Here is a 22,751-nt window from a genome sequence, read left to right as displayed (position 1 = left end):
ACTATAACCCTGAACTGGGAAAACACATCTGCTTCTAATTAATTGTTGCAGAGTTTACAAGGAATACAGCTCTGGCTGTTGTGTCCCTCTCCTTCAGCCCTTTCCCCCCTATATATTGTTTACCCTGAAAAAATGGACTGTAGGGTTTAAGTAAAGACATTTCTGTGTATACAAAGCTGGCTGATATACCAGACTCCCAGGCAACGTATTCTACTGTCAAACAGCTCTCATCACCAGGACGTTCTTCCTAATGTTTTGGTGAAATCTTTTTTCCTCCCGTTTTAATCCATTGCTCCCCATCTACAGGTGCATTTACGGTAGGATTAATACACTTTGACATCCTTCTAACTGCCATGGATCAATATTACAGAGAATCACAAGAGTTGTAGTTTCAACAGGTCTTTAGCCTTCTCTGTCTGTGCCACACCAAACTACAAATCCCAGGATCCCATAACATTGAGCTACGGCAGCTGTCTTAAACTACATTAATTCTATAGTCTGGACAAGCCTTTATCTCTGGAGCAGCAGCAAACATGTTTGCCTCCTCTTCAGTATGACATCCTTTCACATATTGAAATATGATGATGCTCCACACAGGGTTCAGCTTTCATATCTTTGTTTGCCCTTCTTGGGTCACATTCTAGTTTGTCAATATCTTCCTTGAATTGCTTAGCCCAGAACTAGACAAAGGATTATTCCAGCTGAGTTCTGCCCAAAGCAAAATGGGGCTATGACTTTTCTTGATCACATTGGCTTTTTTAGCTATCACATCACACTGTTGACTTATGTTCGGCATGTGATCACCTAGATCACTTTCACATTAACCATTGTCTCTGTGTATATGTTTTGCAAGATGCTGAAGGGCCAGGAGTTTCTTGCCCACCCCATTACTCCCAAGAGGCAACAAAGGGGAAACTTTCCCTTCAAGAAGATCTAAAAATCACACAACACTCTTCAGAGTTTCTCTTTAATGTGTAAACAGGAGATTCACAACCTGCCTGGGTGCTCTTTGCCCAGGAATATAAAATGCAATCGGATGGATGAGGCTGGCTTCCAGGAGATGGTGGTGAGCTCTCTCACACTGTTCTGGCATCAGCAGGGGATCGGCTGTCTTCTCAGAAATCCCAGGCCTCTTTGCCTTCTGAGACAAAAAAATAAGTAAAAGGAACCCAGTACAAGGCAAGAAAGCATCTATTATAATGGTCTGGGCCAATTCTGGCTCTTCTGGTTTGCCTGATGATCTTGCAGAAGCATTCAAACCACTCCTTCCCACCCCGAATCCTTTCAAACAGCAATCAATCCTGGTCCAAATAGCATAGGAATGCTAGGATGTTTTGCCATAAGACTGTTTTTGCAGGCTACGATCCCAGCCTGCAGGAGTCCAGAACAGGAATGGGTGCGCCATTCTTTGCTGTCAAAGTTGATGGGCTCACCTTTTCATGCGATGTCAATCCTTCAGTGTTCTGAGCCTCCATCTCCCGAGCCAAGAAGCATCACAGAAGAATGGTACAACATTAGAAAAATTGGGAGAATATGAAAGAAAGGTAGGCATGGGCAAAATGGGGCTCAGGAGTGGGTTAAGTGATGACCTCAAGATCTTAGCTCTGGAGTCCATATAAAGAGCACAACCCATTTAGGCAGGAAGGAGGTTTCCTTGGCTGAGAAGACAAGATCATGGTGAGCAAAGTCCAGGAGATGGCTGTCCTGCCCCTGAGATGTGAAACTGTAAGGCAGCAGATGGATGTGTTGGTGCCCAACACAAGACGCTGGGATTTCAAAGTCAGAGATCCCCTTTCTGATCAAAAGAGACAGGGAGCAAGGGAGGGGGACATCTTTCAGAAAACCTGTTCTGGCTGATTGCAGAAGAGGAAATGGGAAGGAGACACCAGTCTGTAGAAGCCATTGGGGAACGGGGTCAGTGAGGCTGGGGGTGGGATGCATGGGGCAGGAGAGGCCATCCCTGCTGCTCAAAGGTGGCTCTCTGGCTCTCCGTTGACGGAACTCAGGGCCAGGCGCTCGCCTCCCTTGGAAGCCTGGTTGCTTTCATTGAGACGCCGCACGCGATACTGCTCATAATGCACATTGTGGGTGATGTCTTTGAGGTCCTGCAGGTGAGACCTGGGAAAGGAGAAGAGAATGAAGTAACATGGCAAAAACCCATGCTTTCAATGACTAACCCAATCTGAGACCACCACCAACAATGACATCCTACTTGAAGACACTGCAAGAATACAAAGAGTGCACCTCTCTGACTGTACAATACTTAAATGTCCTCAGTCTGCCCTGCACATGATTGTCCAGATATCTAACACTGGAACCAATGTGTTGTGATATTACTTAGACTATGAAACCAGAACTAGAGAGATTCGGTTTTAAATTTGCACTCAACAATCACTATTTCCAGTCACTATTTCTTAGTCAGGCTCATGTTCCTCATAGTCACAGCAATGGGGAAGAACTTTTTGTACCATTTCATCTGTTTGGAATAAAGTTGTTGGAATATAAATAAAGTTTATGATGTTAGTGATTATTTTCATTGACACGTAGGGCTAAAGTGAGAAAACGTTATGAAGATGCATAGGCTGCATAACCTCCGCTTCCTTAATGCCGCATTCCCAGCTGGCTTTTCAGCATTTTCAGCTTTCCAACATGTTTAGATGTTCAATGTGCAAAACTATAAGGCACAAACCAGTCATTATGCACTGTATCAAACAGCTCCAGATTCTTCAAGATTATACCAGGATATCCTGAGCAGAGGTGAATGCAAACCTGGAACAAGAGGTCCCCATCTGGAAGCATGGGGCCTCCCATCCCTGGGTCCTACTTAACAGCATGCTTTGAGTTAAGCCTGTGGGGATATAAACACAGAGCTTTCCCCAAGTGGATGTTAATTGCTTGAACTATGGGGGGTGGCATTATTATTATTATTATTATTATTATTATTATAAATTTATTTGTACCCCGCTAGCATCTCCCAAGGGATTCGATGCGGCTTACAGCAGGCTGGAGCCCAACACAATACAACAATACAGTACATAGCAAATAAAACAGTTAAAGCAGAAAACAATAAACAATAGCAATACAACAGGACAATTATTAAAAACTGAGCCGGCCGGAGTAGGGGTACAGGATTAAAAGTGCTGACGTGTCAGAGGGATATGGGATTAAAATCAAGTGCAGTGTGCGATGAGCAGTGATCTTGGCTCTACTAAAGTGCTTCTGGGGTTTGGTAGTGGGGTTCCTAATCTGAAAAGGCACGTTGGAACAGCCAGGTTTTCAGATTCAGGTGGCTTGGGTTGGGAGAGCTCTAAAACAACTGTTTCCTGCAGTATAATGATGTCAAAATCCCTCAAATAAGAAATAAAGCCAGGGTCGGTTTGCCTTCTGCTCCATCCAGCAACATTCCAAGAAAGGAATCTGATGCCAAGAGTTTCTTAGTCACTTGTTGGTGCTTGTGGACAGGCATAAAAGAGTTGCAATGAATTCTTGGGTAAACTGGAACTCAGTTACTAGTACTTTACCTAAATGGCACTGGCCACCCGCAAAGAACAGATGAAGCTCAAAACATTGCTTTCCTAAACAAAGATGCACACACCCAAATAATATGCTTTTTTGAGCCCACCACTCACCTGATTAAGAGATCCCGCAGCAAAGGAAACTCGCAGTGGGCAGGGTTTTCCACTGAAAGACAAGAAATACACAAATTAGCAGAATTACCTGCTTTGCTCACCAAGAAAAAAAGTGTTTGGGTATTTTTTTTCATGTCAGGAGCAACTTGAGAAACTGAAGTCACTTCTGGTGTGAGAGAATTGGAAGTTTGCAAGGACGTTGCCAATGGGACGCCTGGATGTTTTACCATCCTGTGGGAGGCTTCTCTCATGTCCCCGTATGGGAAGCTGGAGCTGACAGACGGGAGCTCACCCTGCTCCCCAGTTTCGAACTGCCAACCTTTTGGCCAGCAGTCCTACCAGCAAAAGGGTTTAACCCATTGCATCAGCAGAGGCTACAAGTGTTTGGGTGATCCAATGGAGAACCCTGAACAGACTGGTTGTGACAGAAGGCTCGGTGTCCAGTAACTTGAAAGAGTTGCTTTTCTGAATGACAATTCCCAGACCCCTCAGCACATCATGCCCACTCTCTTTAGTCTTGTGTCTCATACCCAACACAAGTAGCAAGCAAATGCAAAGTGCAGAAAAGCGTGAGGCTTGAAAGAGATGCTGCGACCTGTGAAAAAGAAGCTGCCTTGGACACCACATTGGGAGAAAAGTGGTATAAAAATCTATATACATAATGAAAGTGAAAATATCTATGTGTGTGTGGCTGGGATGTCCAATTACACAAACTCCTGCCTCCACAAAGAGCTATAGCTCCCACTGCTCAGGAGACACCAAAGGCATTGGTTATAGTGAGTGTCATGGACATGTACAAAAGCTGTGTCAATGTCCTCCACAAACACCATACTGCCCACCACCCAAGTGAGGGCTTTCATACGGGGACAATTTCATCCTAGATTTTATGTGTTTCCTCTACCACAGACATCCCAGTATTTCTTACTCTCTCCATTGGTGTGGAATTTGCATGACCCCGCCCACTGCCTCTCCCATAACCCTTTCTTATTCTTTCCTATGGCACACAGCAAACAGAGGAATTAATCAGCAACTGAACATACTAGAGAGGTTTGGGGAGAATTCACCATGATTTATTGGAGTTGTAGGTACTGGGATGTATAGTTCACCTACAATCAAAGAGCACTCTGAACTCCACCAAAGATGGAACTAACTTGGCACTCAGAGCCCCTATGACCAGCATAAAATACTGGAGGTCTTTGGGGAAAATTCATCTTGATTTGGGGGAGTTGTAGTTCAGCCACCTCCAGAAAAACTGTGACCTCCACCAATGATGGACCTGGACCAAACTTGTCACAGAACTCCCATGATGAACTCAACATACTGGAGGGGTTTGAGAGGACTGACTCACCATAGTGGGAGTTGTAGTTTACCCTGCAGCCAGAGAGCACACTGAACCCCACCAATGATGCATCCAGAGCAAACTTGCCCAACATAACAAACTTTGTTCTGCTGGAGTTTCTCGGGGTTAACCTGACATGATGTGAGCTGTAGTTCATCCACAACCTTATGCATTTTGTACAATTTAAAAATTGTTTTTTTCAAATAACCCTGGCAATGCTGGGTACCCAAGCTAGTAAATAATAAACCAGGACATCCTGTCCTGGGAGTTAAGACATCGGTGTGCTTGGAAAGACTGCTGTCCCAAATGGCATATCATCTACAACCTGGGGGGAGGGAATGGGAGTCAGTAATAAACTACAAATGATGCTGCGTACATGGGTGCGTCCAGACAAAAGCTTCCTTTGGTTCTGTGCTGTGAGGAAGGTAGGGAAAGGTGTTCCCCTGACATTAAGTCCAATCGTGTTTGACTCTGAGGGTTGGTGCTCATCTCCATTTGTAAGCCGAAGAGCCAGTGTTGTCTGTAGACATCTCCAAGCTCATATGGCCAGCATGACTGCATGGAGCACTGTTACATTCCTGATGGAGTGGTAACTATTGACCTACTCACATTTGAATGTGCTGTGAGGAAGCGACATTCAAATGCAACATATCAACTAATGTATTCTAATGCTACCAGTCCAGAGATCCTGCGCAACTTATTTGCTTAGTTTTCAACATATGTTTTTAAAGGAAAGAAACAAAAGGATGGGAGAAGTGCTGGGAGAAACATGGAAGAGCTCTGATTGGGGATGATTGGGACAACTTTAAAGTTCTGTGTTTGACGCGAGTGACAAAAAGTTCAACTTGAAACATCCATCATTTCAGACCAAGTTACAGCAGGATGTGGGGACAAGGGGTACATGACGAGGATTTCACGGAAAAGGAGTGATATTAGGGGAGTCAGAATATTGGCCTCATGCAGGCGGGCCAAGAAGCCATTCTAAGCACTGGGAGCAACAAGGGAGAAAAGGTGGAGGAGCACTGTGCATTTACCAAGTGGAAGGGAGCCAGGTGCAATCTGCGGGAGGAAAGTGGCTGGGAGAGGGATGGCATTCAATCCCTTCCTTCTCCAACTGACATTCCGGGTGTATCTTTGCAGAGGGAAGAAAGTACCAGGAGGAGTTGAGATTGCAGAGAGGAAACAGCAGGAGGGCAGAGGGTCAAGCACATTCTCCACTGTGGATTCTTTGATTCCAACACCCTTTTGCAGCTATTCAAGAGCATGAGTGGCTCCCACACCCATTTATGAACATTTAGTCCTGCTATTTGTGTTAATCTGGGGATCTTTGGCAACCCTTTGAAGAAAGCAACCTCCGGAACATAGTTTTGATTGAGAATAAAAACTCTGCATGAAACCTGCTGAACACGAGGGGGCAGCAGATTCTTAAATGCTGACCCATATGTTGTACTTGAAAGAAACCAATGGGAGATATATTCTCAAAGGCATTCATGGCCTGAATCCAGGCCTGTAGCGAGGGGGTGGTTTTAGGGGTTCAACCCCCCCCCCCGAAATGTTTCAGATTTTTAAAAAAAACCTGGTTTACTCATGAATTTTAACTGGTTAACCAAATCCCCATGCTAAGTCTATGAGATGCAAAAAATTAAGACTCCCTCCAGAACTGCAAGCACTATCTCAAGCAAATATTGACAATTTATTCACACTGTCATTACTTACAGCAATAGCCAATGTAGCGAAGCAACTAAGTTGGGTGTGTGTGTGTGTTGAATGCATTAAGGAGGCCAGACTTGGTGGAGGTGGTTGACAGGGGCGGAGCTGCAGGCTACTGAAGGTTGCTCTGCCCCCTGCTGTGCTCTTTGCTTCAGCGTGAGCTAGGAGCCAGGTTTCAACCCCCCCCCCCCTTGAAATTTTCAACCCTCCCCAAAATTTTCAACCCCCCCTGAAATTGTCAACCCTCCCCGAATTTTTTTTCTGGCTACGGCCCTGCCTGAATCACTGGGTTGCTGTGAGTTTTTCATGCTGTATGGCCATTCCTAACAGCCTCGGGCCCTTTCCTTTTCCCCCTCAGCTGCTTAAGCAAAAAGGAAGGAGCCCGAGGCTGATAGGAATTGTGGGAGTTGAAGTCCAAAACATCTGGAGGGCCCAAGTTTGTCCATGCCTGGTATATACAATATTGAGCTTGAGGGACCAACGGCAGTGTTCTGCAAATGCCAGGAAGGGTCATGCAAGAGAGGAAGGGAACACCCAGGGCTGTTTGCAATACCTGTCCTGCTTCTAAAGGCCTTGCAATGCAGGCTGCAGAAAAAGTGTGTGGAATCGGAAAGAAAAAAAGACATTATTTTCACAAGCGACATTTAGAACTGGTAGGCTTTGAGGAACCAAGAGGAGAGAAACAGCAAAGCAGAGAGAGTGGAGAAGAAGGAACCCTTTGATTTCACTGAAAACTGATATGGTTCCATCTGATGGAATCCTGGGATAGGCAGCTTTGAAAGAATATTCAGCATTTTTAGCTGCTTTGAGTCTCCTTCGGGAGAAATAAAGCAGGGTATAAACATAATAATATTTTTAGCCTGGATCTAGCAAATTCCTACATCCTCCAAACATCATCATCATCTTCCTTCCTTCCTTCCTTCCTTCCTTCCTTACTTACTTAGGCGATCCCTCGTTGGACGAGTAAGATGGTCTTCCATTATGGGTTTCCTTGTGGGTCCGCATGTGGCTGTGGAACCCTATTCTTGCTCTGCATCTTCTTCCGCAGTGTGGGCATTGGTTTCCAGGTGGAAGGCGGTCCCGGTCGGGGTTGGCTTGACGCACCTTCCTTCTGGCACGTTTCTCTCTTTCACCCTCTACTTGTGCCTCCTCGAATTCTGCAGCACTGCTGGTCACAGCCGACCTCCAGCTGGAGCGCTCAAGGGCCAGGGCTTCCCAGTTCTCAGTGTCTATGCCAGAGTTTTTAAGGTTGGCTTTGAGCCCATCTTTAAATCTTTTTTCCTGTCCACCAACATTCCATTTTCTGTTCTTAAGTTCGGAGTAGAGCAACTGCTTTGGGAGACGGTGGTCAGGCATCCGGACAACGTGGCCGGCCCAGCGGAGTTGATGTTGGAGGACCATCGCTTCAATGCTGGTGGTCTTTGCTTCTTCCAGCACACTGACGTTTGCCCACTTGTCTTCCCAGGAGATTTGCAGGATTTTCCGGAGGCAGCGCTGATGGAATCGTTCCAGGAGTTGCATGTGACGTCTGTAGACAGTCCACGTCTCACAGGCATATAGCAGCGTTGGGAGGACAATAGCTTTATAGACAAGCACCTTGGTATCCCTACGGATGTCCCGGTCCTCAAACACTCTCTGCTTCATTTGGGAAAATGCTGCACTTGCAGAGCTCAGGCGGTGTTGTATTTCGGCGTCGATGTTAACTTTGGTGGAGAGGTGGTTGCCAAGGTAGCGGAAATGGTCAACATTTTCTAATATTACACCATTAAGCTGTATCTCTGGCATTGGCGAGGGGATGGCTGGTGACTGCTGGAACAGCACTTTGGTTTTCTCGATGTTCATCATCATCATCATCATCATCATTAGATACACTTTAGGACATTGCAAACAAGATCACTATGCTGACTTTTGTATCACACATATCAGACACTTCCCAGCTGTCTAGGACTGTGTGGTGTATTGGCGAATAATGTGTGCAGATCCAAGTAGGATGGCCTTTTGCAACTGACAGATGGTAATTCTGTCAGTGCTGATTGTTTTAAAGTGCAAGCCAAGGTCTTTAGGCACTTCACCCAGTGTGCCAGTTACCACTGGGGCCACCTTTACTGGATTATTGTTGTTGTTGTTGTTGTTGTTATTATTATTATTATTATTATTATTATTATTATTATTATTATTATTTCGATTGGGACCAGAAGAGAGATTGGTTGTGTCTGTGATGGGGCCAGGAAGGTATCCCATGCACATAAGTGGGTCTTATTGTAATTAGGTAATGTGAAAGGGCCTTTTATGCTTACTCCCAGGGATGGGAGACGACACCTGCAAGACTTTCACACCACATGCCCAAGTATCCTGGCTTACTTTGGCTACTATACCCAATAGCTTGCAATGCGGCCAGTATGTGCTGTTCTGCTTCAGGTAAGAAAAAAAAAAACCTGGGCAAGGCAGGCCACACCAAGTTGCAAAACTAGAACATAAGTTACCTTCAATAATGCCCCACTTGGTTTTGCGGCCCAGCACCTTCTTGCCATTCACTTGGTGCTCCTTGTCTGCTCCAACCACAGCAAAAGGGATTTTCTCCTGGAGTAAGAGAAGAAGAGAAGGTGGTTCCAGAGATAGCCAAATATTATTAACCTTCTTTCTGGAGGGCCACAATGTCTTCGGAGGTCCGTTTTGTAATTTGGAGTTTACTATAATTCGTTAATACAAATCTCCAAATTATTAATTGTAATGGGACTCCTCCGAAGCATTATGAAACAAAATAGATGCCTCCAGAAATGTTCTGAGAGATTTGTAAAGATTTGTTGTTTCTGAGTGTTTCAAGCTGTATTTTTTCCATGTAACATACTCCATAATTGTCTGGGGTGGGACCTTCACAGTTCAATCTGATTTATTTCCCTACTGCTATGGAAGCCCACCAAGTCTCACAGAATGAAAACAAAACATGAACACGACCGTCCAGATCTGGCAACATGCTGACATCTTGAATAAAAGCAGAGTTTGGTGTTTCACAAACAACCAAATGTTGACAAAGGAAACAGTGATATAATTACAGCTGCAAATGTATTGGAAATTCTAAATAAAATAAGAAAAAATATCTCCTAGTTTGGGCTCAGTCCTACCTACAATTCAGATTTCTATGGGGCTGGCTGCTACCTACCCGGATTTTGTCATTCAGAAGCCTGTCATCCGGGTCCTCGTCAAAGTCCACTTGTGGGTAGACATGGATCCCATGGGCCTTCAAGTCTTTCTGAATCTGCCAAAATAGAAGGACAGGCAATCCCTGAGTTACAAACATAGTTAAGAATGGGGGTGAGACACCCAGAAATAAGAGAAATCTACCCTTTGGAAAGAAAATTAATTCCTGGAAGAATTATTATCACAGGAAAAGGCATCTTAATTGAAGGTTTCTCACCAATCCTTGTTTCCAAAGCAAGCCAAATTTTTCCAAATCCAATTATCACAGGGACAGAAATAGTGAGGTGAAATCTTCTCAACAGGGGCACAGACAGCCACCCTTCCCTATGCGATCCAAAATCCTCTCTCTCCCTCTCCCTCCCCCCCCCCTCTCTCTATATATGGAGTTAACTTAACAAATGTACTTATTCTGACACATATAAATTCAACTTAAGAGCAAACATACAGAATCTATCTTGTTCATAACTTGGGAACTGCCTATATAGACTGAGATGGGAAAGACAGAATGGTCTTTGGTTGGAGTAGTGATGACTTCGCTGAACCCCTGCAAGCGGGATAGCAAGTGTCCCAGAAGCAAGCAAACTACAGCAGAGTCATTTCACAGCAAAAACATGCTTCAGCCCATCTATCAGCAGAGTCCAACTGCCAGGAACTTATCTTTATCTACACACTGGAGTAAACTCACAGGTTTAGGTTTTATCCAAAATATCCGGAGGCTTTAATTTTCAACATTGCAATATATACAAATATACAATCAAGATACACAGATCTGCTTTCTTTGTTCTTGCAAACAATCAGTCACATACAACATAGGCAGATACTCACACTGAGTCACACAGGAGAGAAAGAGGTGGATTCTTTCATCCTGCTTATACAACCACCTGTTAGGGTCATCAATAAGAGACACTGACTAATGCTACCCCTTTGCAGTAAACCCTCACATAGTTATGACCCAGCCATTACCACACTCCCTTGGGTATTGCATCATGACGTTTACAGCCATTACCTTGGTGCTATCAATATACCACATGTTTATCAAACAGTATTTTTTCCATGACTAGAAATGCTGTGCTACTTCTATCTAATATGACATCCTTCCTCCATGAAAACTGCATGGCATCCTCCTCATGTACTTACCCTCTGCTTGAACTCTGCCCGCTCCTCCAGGGTCAAGGTGTCTGCTCTGGCAATGACCGGCACCACATTGGTAATCTTGCTGAGCCGCCGCATGAATTCCAGGTCCAAGGGACGCAGCCTGAGGAAAGAAAAAGAGGACATAATGTGCGGTGTCAATGTGGCAGGAGCTGCCATGGTCTTCTACCAGCTACAAATTACTTTAGTCCAGAATGAGAACAGGGGAGAATGAGGCTGTCCCTCTCGACCATCCACATCTGCAGCTATGCATGTTTGGCACCTAGCTGTACCTCTATTGTGCCTGCTAAGAGGCACCACATCAAAATGGTTTGAGTACTAGACTAAGACTCCAGTTGGTTAGTTGACCAGTGTTCAGATCTTATTCAACTATGGAAACCAACAGGGTGGTCTTGGACAAATCATTTTCTCTGAACCCAAAAAGGAAGGCAAAGGGAAACCTGAATAAATGTTGGCAAGAAAACCCATTGGAGTTGGAGCAGGCTTGAAGGCACATAATATCAAAGAGACGAGAACAAGTGAAATATTATGTTGGTTCTTCCATATCATAACTGGACATTAATACCCCTCCAGTTTATGCCAGATTCTAGCTCCCATCAGCCCTTGTCAACATAGCCAACAGAGCAGATTCATAGAAATTGTACTCCAACAGTATTTTGAAGACCACAGTTGTGCATTTGAGATGAACAGGAACCCTGAGATGAGTTACTATGTGTACTATGTGTAGAAGAAGAAAGGGGATGTTTCCTATAAATGGTGTAGTTATAGTATTGTGACATAATACCAGTTACCTCATTCTTATAATGACTGATTGGAGTTAAGAGATCCTATTTTTTGGTTGTTCATTATGCCAAAACTAAGCATTAGCGTTCATTCACATAAACAATGTCTGTCCTTCACAGAAGCAGAAAAATACAACTGCATCCCTATTAGAACATCATAGATACTGGATAATTTGATCACAAGGCATATTAGTAAGAATGCATAGTGCTAGATAAGACCAGAGCCAGCAAGGCATGATTTGAGCATTGGACTATTTTCCAAGCCCGGATTTCCTCTTTAAAACTGTCTTTTCCAGAGATTATCCCACCCCATGGCTGCACTAAAATTATTATTCTATTTTGGTCAGGTTCCACAGAAGAGAAAGAATGACCCTGCCTTATCAGAGGTGAAACAACAGCTGTTTGAAAGCCTCATCTTGACACTCCAAGTTTCTCCTTCAGGGTGGCAGTGCCACTTTCTGTCACTAGGTGACACTTTTAAAGAAAAATCCCTTGTGATATCCATATCTATATATCGCTTGTACATTCCCGAAAGGCACCAGATTCCATCTGTTCTGGGAAGCTAAGCAGGTTAAGCTCCATTTAGTACTTGGGTGAGAGACCGGGTCTTCCAACAAATGGGATCAAATGTCATCTTGCATTTAAAGTACACGCACACACTTTCATTTTTCTTAAAGCAAACAAGTTGATTTGTTGAAGCACATTTTAGAAGAAGGGAATGTTTTCTTTCACTGGATAATTGTGCCCTCCGGAGACACTAAGCCAAAAAAGCCTTGGGGAAATGCATGATTCCCAGCACTGCTATGATGCTATTAGCCTCTGAATGAAGCCAAGGGAGCTTTCCAAGACGGAGAGGGGAGATAGCAATGCTGGTAAAGTACCCCAAGTATGCCACTTTTTGGATTCTGGGAGGAAAAGGAATGTAGACCCCATACTTGAATAAATTGCCCACCCCGATGAAGACTCAAATTCATCTGCAGACATGGTCATTCCAGCATCCTGCCCAAAAGCAGTAAAATACATTCGCCCATCCAGTAAAAGTTCCTCTTGCAATTCCTAAGAGTTTTAGTCTGAGTTGGGCATTTATGAACTTATAACTCAGAAGGGCTATCTGTATTATGTATTTTTAAGGTGTGAAAAAAGAATAGAAACACAGAGTTGGAAGAGACCACATGGGCCATCCAGTCTGACCCCCTGCCATGCAGGAAAAGCACAATCAAAGCACCTCCAAAAGAGGGCTATCCAGAGTCTGCTTAAAAGCCTCCAAAGGCAGAGAGTTCCACTGCTGAACAGCTCTTACAGTCAGGAAGTTCTTCCTAATGTTCAGGTGGAATCTCTTTTTCTGTCATTTGAATATATGGCCCCATTGAGTTCTGGTTTCCAGAGCATCAGAAAACAAACCTGTTCCCTCTTTCTTATGACATCCTTTCACATTTTTATACATGGCTCTCATGTCTCCCATCAACCTTCTCTTCTGCAGTCTAAACAGATCCAGAACTTTGAAATGCTCCTCACAGGGATTCATGGTCTCCAGATCTTTGATCATTTTATTTGCCTCCTTTGGACACCTTCCAGTTTGTTGATATCTCTTTTGAATTGCGGTGCCCAGAACTGGACACAGTATTCCAGGTGAGGTCTAACCAAAGCAAAATAGGGAGGCACCATGACTTCCCTTGTTCTCTAGACACTATACTTCTGTTGATGCAGCCCAAAATCCCATTGGCTTTTAGCTGCTGCATCACATTGTTGACTCACATTCAATTCGTGGTTCTGATTTAGCAACTGATCGAGAAGTACCCTCTGCCCCACCCAAATAACAGTAGTTTCACCCTTTGAGAATGCCACCAGATCTCAGCAACCATTTCCTAGCCTTTGGGGCACTGCTTCCTCCTGACTGGAGGCTGGGCAGAGAAGGGCAGCTGGGCAGCAGGTGCACAGAGATGTCAAAAAAAGAGTGTGAGGCCAAGACCGTACCCTATCATACACAACACACGGAGTGGGGAGATGGAATCTGGCAGTTCATTTTCCCCATTTTTTTTAAAGACGGAGAATAGCTTGTTTTAATTGAAAATGACAGAGATTCCTGGCAGGTACTGAGGTATGCAAGGCACGAATCGCTCCCCTGCCTTCCCTTCGCTGATCAAAGCAGCCTCAGTGGTCTTCGCTATCAGACCTGTTGGCTGCACTGCCTCATAGACGCGGGGCAGGTAAACAGGGAACCTTTCCCCGAAGGAATGGAATCCCCTCGCATGCCAAACCCAAGCGTTTTCTGGCAGCAGGGCAAAGAGAATGTATTTTTGGAAGGGATCTCCCATCATACCTCACCTGCTGGCCATGCTAGTAGGAGGCAGCTAGGAACTATAAGCCAAAGCTGTGCTTGGGTGCCCTTGTTTGCCTGGAGTAAAGTCAGGAAATGAGCAAATAGCCTAATTATATTGATCTATTGATGGCTGTTGACTCTAAAGAATTGCCCCATGCAGAACTTCAAAACCTTGTTTTACTACAGTGTTGCTCATAGTATATACAGTAGTCACTTTTACTAATGAGTTGCATCCCAATTTGGATCAAGAGCTGTTTCAAAGAGAGTTTGCCCTACAAAATAGGATCCTCTCTTTGCAGGAGGTACTTATATAGATGTTTATGGCCCCACTGAGTACAGAGTGGGACTAAGGCCCCTTCCACACAGCTGAATAAAATCCTACGTTATTTGCTTTGAACTGGAATATATGGCAGTGTGAACTCAGATAACCCAGTTCAAAGATATTGTGGTATTTTCTGCCTTGATATTCTGGGTTATATCAAGGCAGAAAATGTGTGGAAAGGACCCTATGTCACTGCTTCTTAAACTGTGGGTTCCAACCCCAAATGTGGTCCCCTTGGCTCCATATTGGGGCCATGAAAAAGTTTATCAACAGCAAAAGGTTTCTTAATGCAACCCATCTACAAAAATCTGTTGGCAACACCCTGCAGAAAATGCTTCAGCTGTTACAGGCAGTCCCCGAGTTACAAACATCACAATTACAAATGACTCACAGTTAAGAACAGGGCTGAGACAACAGGAAGTGAGAGAAATCTACCTTTTGGAAGGGAAATCCATGCCTGAAAGAGTTATTATCATGGGGAAAAGAGGTCTCCAATGGAGCTTTGCCACCAAACCTTGTTTCCAAAACAAGCCAAATTTTTCAAAATCCAATTCTCACAAGGACAGAAAATATTTGTTTACAGTATTTATATTCCACCCTTCTCACCCTGAAGGGATCTCAGAATGGACCACAGAACACATATACGGCAAACATTCAATGCTGTTATACATTGACAAGACAGAAACTGTACATAGATAGAGGTATATAAAGGCTGCCCCATCTTCGGCGGCTAGGATGCTGTGCTTGGTTCCAGCTACCGGGGGGGGGGGGGGGGCTGTCGCTCCATTTTCGCTGCTGAAGAGCTTTGTTCGTAACTTCCTCCTTGATTGAATCGCCACCTTTTTTTGGCATTTCCTTATGGGTGCCTTAATCCCTTCCTGCTTTAAAGCGGTACCTATTTTTCTACTCACATTTGTTTTCAAACTGCTAGGTAAGCACAAGCTGGGCTAAAAGCCAGGAGCTCACCCTGACCTTGGCTTCAATTTGTCAACCTTTCGATTGGCAAAATTTACTGCAGCTGGTGATTAACCTGCTGTGCTAAAGCCCAGACTTAGTAAGGTGAAATCTTCTGAACTGGGGCACAGACAGCAAAACAAACACAACAGGAGTGTCAACTCTTACTTATGTATTCGAAAGCTTATATTTATATAAATATATGGCTGGGGTTAGACTTTAAAAATGTGCCTGTTCCAACTTACATACAAATTCAACTTAAAAACAAACCTACAGAACCTCACTTGTTCATAACTTAGGGATTGCCTGTACTTCATATACCTGGGATTGTGAAAAAAATGGGCAGAAAGGGGTTGTGAATGGAAAACCTTGAAGAAGCCCTGGTCTAGATAACTTCCAAGGTCCTTCCACACCTCTGTTTCCAGCAAATCGCAGTGGCACTCCATTTGGTCCACAAGCATAAATAAACAATCAAATAAATAAATAAATAAATAATAAAGCAGACAATGCAACCCAACATGGGGTGAGAAAGACTTACCAGTGCCCGGTGGGTGGCACAAAATACACGCATGCGTGCACGCGGGTGTCAGGGATTTTCCGTTTGCGGTTGATGAGGATCTCCTCCCTTAAGTAGCGTTCGTACTGTTCATTGATGAATTCAACAATTGGCTCCCAGCTGCACACAAGAGAAATAATGAAGCCGAGCATGTTCCCCCCCCCCCCCCCCAATAAAGGATAGTAACTTATAGTGCTGTAAAGGGCAAGGGCACCAGACTGCACAATAGGGGTTAAGGCTTGGTCAATTTGCCAAGACACTAACAACAGCAAGGACCCCAGGAGGCTTTCAGGGAGCAGATTGGTCTCTGGGCTCCAGCCCTTGGAAAGAGTTAACAGTTTTCCAAGGACAAAGGACCAGAGTTGATCTCAATGTGGTGGGTCTCCCTTAGCTGGCTCAGTGGAACCTCTGAGACTTTCTCTTATGAATTTTATACTTTTATCATTCCCCACAAACATTTCCCTTCCTCTACAAGGAGAAACCCTTATGAATTTCTACCCTTATGAACTGTGGACAGTATTATGTATTTCATGGTTTCCTCGTGGCAGAGCCCCCCCCCCCCATTTGACCTTTCCCCCCTTCTCCTCATGAAGAAATCCCCCCAGGAAACTGCAGAGCCCAGGCATTCACTAAAGAACTTTAATCCAGAATTTCCTTTGCACGAAAAATAAACTGGCAGGTGGCTTTGTTCTCAGAGGATTGCCCAACAATGCCGTTTGCCCCCTGGCAGACCCCTAATCATTTTTCTACCTGGAGGTCAGGGGACCCTTGAAAAACCCCCACTTTTGCACTGGTTGATTTAACTAACTTCCCACTAAGGAACATTCACCCCAGTTTCGCCCTCATTGTCCTCATGTTTGCTGGCTGGTAAAATCCAGACTTTCCTTTACACATGTTGATTCATTCCAATCAAAGCACAATAGATCAGGCTTGCTTGAGACTCCCCGCTTTGTCTCGCAGGCCACATGACATTTTTTAAAGAATTCATTCATAAGATTCCTTTGTGTTCTATCATCCCGCCTTTCTCTCTCCTGATTTGCTGCCACCGCTAGGCGGCAGGAGCTTCCCCATTGGATCCTACGGACCGCTGGAGCTTCCTGATTGGTCCGAAGGCGCAGGGAGCGTGAAGGCCGCCTCCCAGCTGTTTGCCCATTGCCCAATCACAGTGGAGGACAGCATGGAGGCCGGGGCGGGAAGTTTGAACTCTGCAACTTTGAATTTACTATAAATATGGCTGTATCAAATGTATTTCTTTATGCTCTGCTGGTGAATGATTCCAGCTCTGCATCCTTTTCAGCTGGATCACTAAATAAACCTCGATGGTTTTTCTTCAACCTTGGTGAGATTTATTTGGGAAAAATCAGGGAAAATTCTGGGCCTTTCTCCTCTTTCGCTTGCCAAGGGTTTCGGACTCTCTTTGGTGGGTCCAAGGGCTCCTCTCTCCTGGGCAGGAGCCTCTAAATTCTAGCTCGATATCAATAATATGATGGCAGGTTTGATTAATCACACATACATAATCGTATAACTAAAATGTTATCTATAGGATTTTCTTGGCCCTCCAGTGTCACTCTATGGCCAACTTTCACCAGAAACTAAGCATAAATTCATGCCAGAGAACATCTTGCAAGGAATCTCTAGGTCAGGGGTCCTCAAATTTTTAAACAGAAGGCCAGATCACAGTCCCTCAAACTGTTGGAGGGCCGGATTATAACTTGAAAAAAAACATGAATGAATTCCTATACACACTGCAGATATCTTATTTAGTGCAAAAAACACTTTAAAAAAAATAAGGTAAAGGTAAAGGTTTCCCCCTGACATTAAGTCCAGTCATGTCCGACTCTGGGACTCTGGTGCTCATCTCCATTTATATGCCGATGACTGCATGGAGCGCCATTACCTTCCCGCCAGAGCGGTACCTATTGATCTACTCACATTTTGCATGTTTTCGAACTGCTAGGTTGGCAGAAACTGGGGCTGACAGCGGAAGCTCACACCACTCCCCGGATTCAAACCTGCAACCTTCTGGTAAACAAGCTTAACAGCTCAGTGCTTTCAATGAAGAACAATGTTAACAAATATAAACTTATTAGTATTTCAATGGGAAGTGTGGTCCTGCTTTTGGCTGATGAGATAGGATTGTTATTGTTTTTGTTGTTGTTGTGTAATTTCAAGTAGTTTCAGACTTAGGTTGACCCTGAGGGCCGGATAAATGCCCTTGGAGGGCCGTATCCGGGCCCCGGGCCATAGTTTGAGGACCCCTGCTCTAGGTCCTCCAGAAAATTCTGTGGTCAACTTCCAGCTAATGTTGACCATCGAGTCCCACTGAAGGATCCAGGTACACCTAAAGAGACGGATCTCTCGGAATAAAAAGAAATAGCAATTTTTAATTTACTGCTTTTCACTTTAGCGGGGGTCCCACATCCTGAAGTTCAGCCAAGGTGGAGCCATGACAGTCCATCTTTTGCAAGATAATACTTCATTATGGAACACAATGCCACCTTGAATGCTTAAGTGTCTTATTGCTATGATACCGCCACCATCTTCCCTGTTTAGAGTGCCATTCAGCAAATGGATGCATCAAAATTTGGAGCGCTTTGGGTGCTATATCTCCCACAATCCCTTAGGCAGGACAGTCACTGTCTATGCTATTTGTTGTTCTTGTTATTCTTTTGAGAGAGTTGTGAAATTAAAAAAAAACATTCTTGATCTCTGCACTGCAAGAAAATTGTGGGCTTCTCCCAGGAGAGTCCAATGATCCCCAGTCTCTCAAGGTAAAGGTAAAGGTTTCCCCTTGACATTAAGTCTAGTCAAGTCTGACTCTGCGGGGTGGTGCTCATCTCCATTGTCCATAGACACCTCCTAGGTTATGTGGCCAGCATGACTACATGGAACGCTGCTACCTTCCCACCGAAGCAGTACCTATTCATCTACTCACATTTGCATGTTTTTGAACTCCTAGGTTGGTAGAAGCTGGGGCTAACAGCAGGAGCTCACCCCCATCCCATGGATTTGAACCACTGACCTTCCAGTCAGCAAGTTCTGCAGCTTAGCTGTTTAACCCACTGTGCCACCACAGCCCCATCCCCAATCTTTCATCCACTTGATATATTGGATTGATACTCCAAGAAGCCCTAGCTGGCATAGTGAATGATAGATTATAATTTTTGGAGCTGATGTCCCAAATGCCCAAAAAAGCCTTTGTATTAGTCAGTCTCCTGCTGTGATACTCCATATGGAATGACAACTCTGTAGTAAAAGCTCAACAGCTGTAGCTCTGAGCGGGAGTGATTTTTGCACCGGTGCACCCACTTGACTTTCTGTTCAACTCCCAGAATTCCTGACAATTGAACAAGCTTGTTAGGGCTTCTGGGAGTTGAAGGCCCAAACAGCTGGAGGGCCACAGTTTGAGGATGCCTGCTCCAAGGTATTCCTCTAAACTACCCAGGCCGCCAGAGAGGTGCTGCTAAACAAGAGTCTGAGAGGTAAGGATGCATCTGGAGCTTTCGAGGACAGAAGCAGATGGGGGATAATTTGGAGCAGGGCGCGCACAAAGGATTAAAGCACCCAGGGAAGCATGGCTGGCTAAGCACATGTTCAATCCTCGGGGCTCTCAGTGGGGCAAGTAAAGACTCCTGCAGATCAGAGCGGATGCTGCCGGACTAGAAGCTGGCTTTTACCTAGGGGTGCATCTAGATTGTACAATGAATGTAGCTGAGCACCATTTCTGGGAGTTAAATCATTCAATCAATCTTTATTATGTTCCAAAGACCCAATTTGCTCAGAGGTAAAAAGTGCACAACAGATTCATAAATTGATAAGACCACTTAAAAGCAGGATGAGTGCAATGCTATGATGCATATGAATAAAGGTAAAGATGCTGCAAATACATACAAGGCGAGTTTCAGCCTGAGTCTAATACAGGAAGTTGTCTTATCCTGGCTACCTCAGAGAGAAACTTGGCAGCAGCCAAGGTCATGTGGAGAAAATTGCCACCTCGTAAAAACTTTACATGGAATTGGGCTGATCTACTGAGTAGGTTGCTCAGTAGTGGGTTAATAATATGTACCCGTGATCGATGGTAAAAACTGCAGGACAGTAATATGTGATACATACATTCAACATCCTGGTTACTACACGGGCAAAGCCTTGCATTGTATGGGACTCCCACAAAGCACTTTGTATGGGAACAAATTGCACCTTGCCTTGGAAAATAGGCAGTGATATTTGACCACAGTCAAGTTCTTAAGATAATTTGCTCCATGGAGAGGCCCAGCACTGTGTATACTCAGGGCACTTGGGGAACAAGAAACATATGAGCAAGAATGCAGCTCACAGAAGGCAATGTTCCAAAGTCTTTTGGTGCCATGACAAAACCCAGATGAGATAAGAGGGATGAAGAAAGACGGATAGAAGAGGTTTTTTTAAAGTTAAGCTTGAACCAGTTGTGAGTGTAATCATCCTGGGCTAGATGGTGAATCAGACCTGAGCCCAGTCTGAAAACACTGACCTTTTGGAAGTTGTAGTTTTTACAAGGTTTTTAGCCTCCACAAGAAAAGGATTCCAATGCCCCACCAAACTAAATAATAATAATAATAATAATAATAATAATAATAATAATAATTCAATTCTCAGAATTCCTAATAGCCTCAGGCCCTTTCCTTTTCCCCCTCAGCCGCTTAAGGGGGAAAAGGAAGGGACCTGAGACTGTTAGGAATTGTGAGAGTTGAAGTCCAAAACTCCTGGAGGGCTGAAGTTTTCCCATGCCTGCTCTAGAGACTGATGTTCTTTTCTCTTTCAGGGTTTGACTGATAGCCATATGGATCCCAATGCAGAGCTGAACAATCTGATTTGCCATTGTTTTTAATGAGTTCCTTCCAAGCCTAGAGTCAGCAATACACAACAAATGCTCCATTTTCTCCCGGAGGCATAAATAACAAAGGCTCTCTCTTACCAGTTTTGATTGTTAATTTGATCCCCAAATCCTGGTGTGTCTGTCACCGTCAACTTCATCTTCACCCCTTTCTCTTCAACAACTGCCAGGAACAGAAGGAAGATCATTAGTTGAGAGGCTCTGAAATCCACCCATAACACTATCTAACAAAATTTGTTTGTTTGTTTTTTCTGTTCCTGGTTTGAAAGTGTTCTTTCCTGTTCCATTGTGTGGTACTTACTTTGAAAGTAGCTGTTATACTCCAGAAACTTCATTTTTGTGGCTGCCACAAACTAGGTTGATTTGGTTGCGAATCAATGAGATATTCATTGAAAAACTAGAGCAAAATTTGATGCAGGGTGTCCCACAAAAACAAAGTTTTTGCAGTTTAATACACTTTTCCCATTTTTAAATAGTAGAACCAATTATAAAATGACATTTATAACTCAAAAACAAAATATGTGTTACATTGTGTTATTTAATTGGGTATCCCCCCCCCCCACCCAGTAAAGTTTGCAAAGTCAATTAGTGAGGGTATCTGGTTACTAATATTTTAAAAAACCACCAGAATCAAGACAGTAAATAATGAACATCACTCAGAAACAGGAGAACTCCAGACAACAAGCAATCAAGGGCCAGTTAACACCTAAACAAAGGATGCCCCAAGGCAGAAACAGCCAGGCTACCTCTATGCAGATACTTTCACTGATTGACTTTGCAAACTTCATGGCTACTCAAATGCTAATTCAAGCTGGCTAATTGCAACATCAACTCATGCTTTTAACAGGCAATACTGTCAGCAGAACCTCTGAAGATGCCAGCCACAGATGCAGGTGAAACGTTAGGAGAGAATGCTGCTGGAACATGGCCATACAGCCTAAAAAATTTACAGCAACCCAATTAGCATCTTTACCCCACAGGATGTGAGTGCAAAACATTGCCCAAATCAAGCCGAGAATTGGAGGGGGGGGAGCCATAGATAGCCCATTCTTTGCATTATGACTAGTCTGAACCTCTTTGAAACGTAGCCATGGTGATGCTCCAGTGGCCCAGTGGCAGAGACTCACAAGAGAGCCATTGTTTGCCAGAGTTCATGTGGTCAGACATGGCTTTCTTACAAGCAACGGCTGGGGGCAGATTTGCATTCAATGGCAACGTCAGGATGACATGACCAGGAACGGCTGAGTCCCCTTTTTGGTAGGGGAAAGCATATTTTCCAATGTGCAATGACCACACTGTGATGCCACTTGGATGGCCGCAGCTGCATCCGATGGAACCCTGGGATTTGTAGTGGTTGGGAATTGAACTACAAAGGAATTAAATGTGGAATTGCAGTGGTATAAAAGGACTCCAATTGGTAAACAGGCCAAAGCGGGGTGCATCTTTAGTGTGGAGAGTGACAAGAGCTGAGCGGCCCTATCTAAACTGCAGATCTTTATTTCACTACAGGAAAAGTGCTGCAAATGCATAGTACAGAAAAGTCCTGCCTTTGGCAATAAAGGAAGGAATGCTAGGATTTGCAATTTAGAGAGATAGGCATTTAGGATCATTAGCTAGTAGTAGTTCTCAACCTTCCTAATGCCAGGACCCCTTAATACAGTTCCTCATGTTGTGGTGCTCCCCAAACCATAAAATTATTTTAGTTGCTACTTCATAACTGTAATTTTGCTACTGTTATGAATCGTAATGTACATTTCTGATGTGCAGGATGCATTTTCATTTACTGGACCAAATTTTGCACAAATACCCGATATGCCCAAATCTGAATACTGGTGGGGTTGGGGAGGATTGATTTTGTCCTTTGGGAGTTGTAGTTGCTGGGATTTATAATTCACCTCCAATCAAAGAGCATTCTGAAC

The 22,751-nt window shown here is 44.1% G+C and overlaps 1 protein-coding gene across 4 annotated transcripts in view; it reads right to left on the bottom strand.

The window, feature by feature from the left end:
- Window positions 1-953: 953 nt before the first annotated feature.
- Window positions 954-22,751, bottom strand: part of LOC132781885 (septin-12-like) — an 87,524-nt gene continuing 65,726 nt past the window's right edge. For all 4 annotated transcript variants that reach the window (XM_060786411.2, XM_060786415.2, XM_060786414.2 and 1 more), the window contains 7 exons: window positions 20,914-20,995; window positions 15,945-16,082; window positions 11,014-11,131; window positions 9,839-9,934; window positions 9,162-9,258; window positions 3,630-3,681; window positions 954-2,118 (listed from right to left, as the gene is read on the bottom strand). In XM_060786411.2, the coding sequence (XP_060642394.2) occupies window positions 1,968-2,118; window positions 3,630-3,681; window positions 9,162-9,258; window positions 9,839-9,934; window positions 11,014-11,131; window positions 15,945-16,082; window positions 20,914-20,995 (734 nt within the window). In that variant the 3' untranslated portion in view covers window positions 954-1,967. The remainder of the gene's footprint in view (window positions 2,119-3,629; window positions 3,682-9,161; window positions 9,259-9,838; window positions 9,935-11,013; window positions 11,132-15,944; window positions 16,083-20,913; window positions 20,996-22,751) is intronic.

The sequence above is a fragment of the Anolis sagrei genome, chromosome X (assembly GCF_037176765.1).
Source record: "Anolis sagrei isolate rAnoSag1 chromosome X, rAnoSag1.mat, whole genome shotgun sequence".
NCBI classification, from domain to species: Eukaryota; Metazoa; Chordata; class Lepidosauria; order Squamata; family Dactyloidae; genus Anolis; species Anolis sagrei.
Note: the sequence above shows the minus strand (reverse complement) of the source record. Positions and strands in the feature narration are given on the sequence as shown.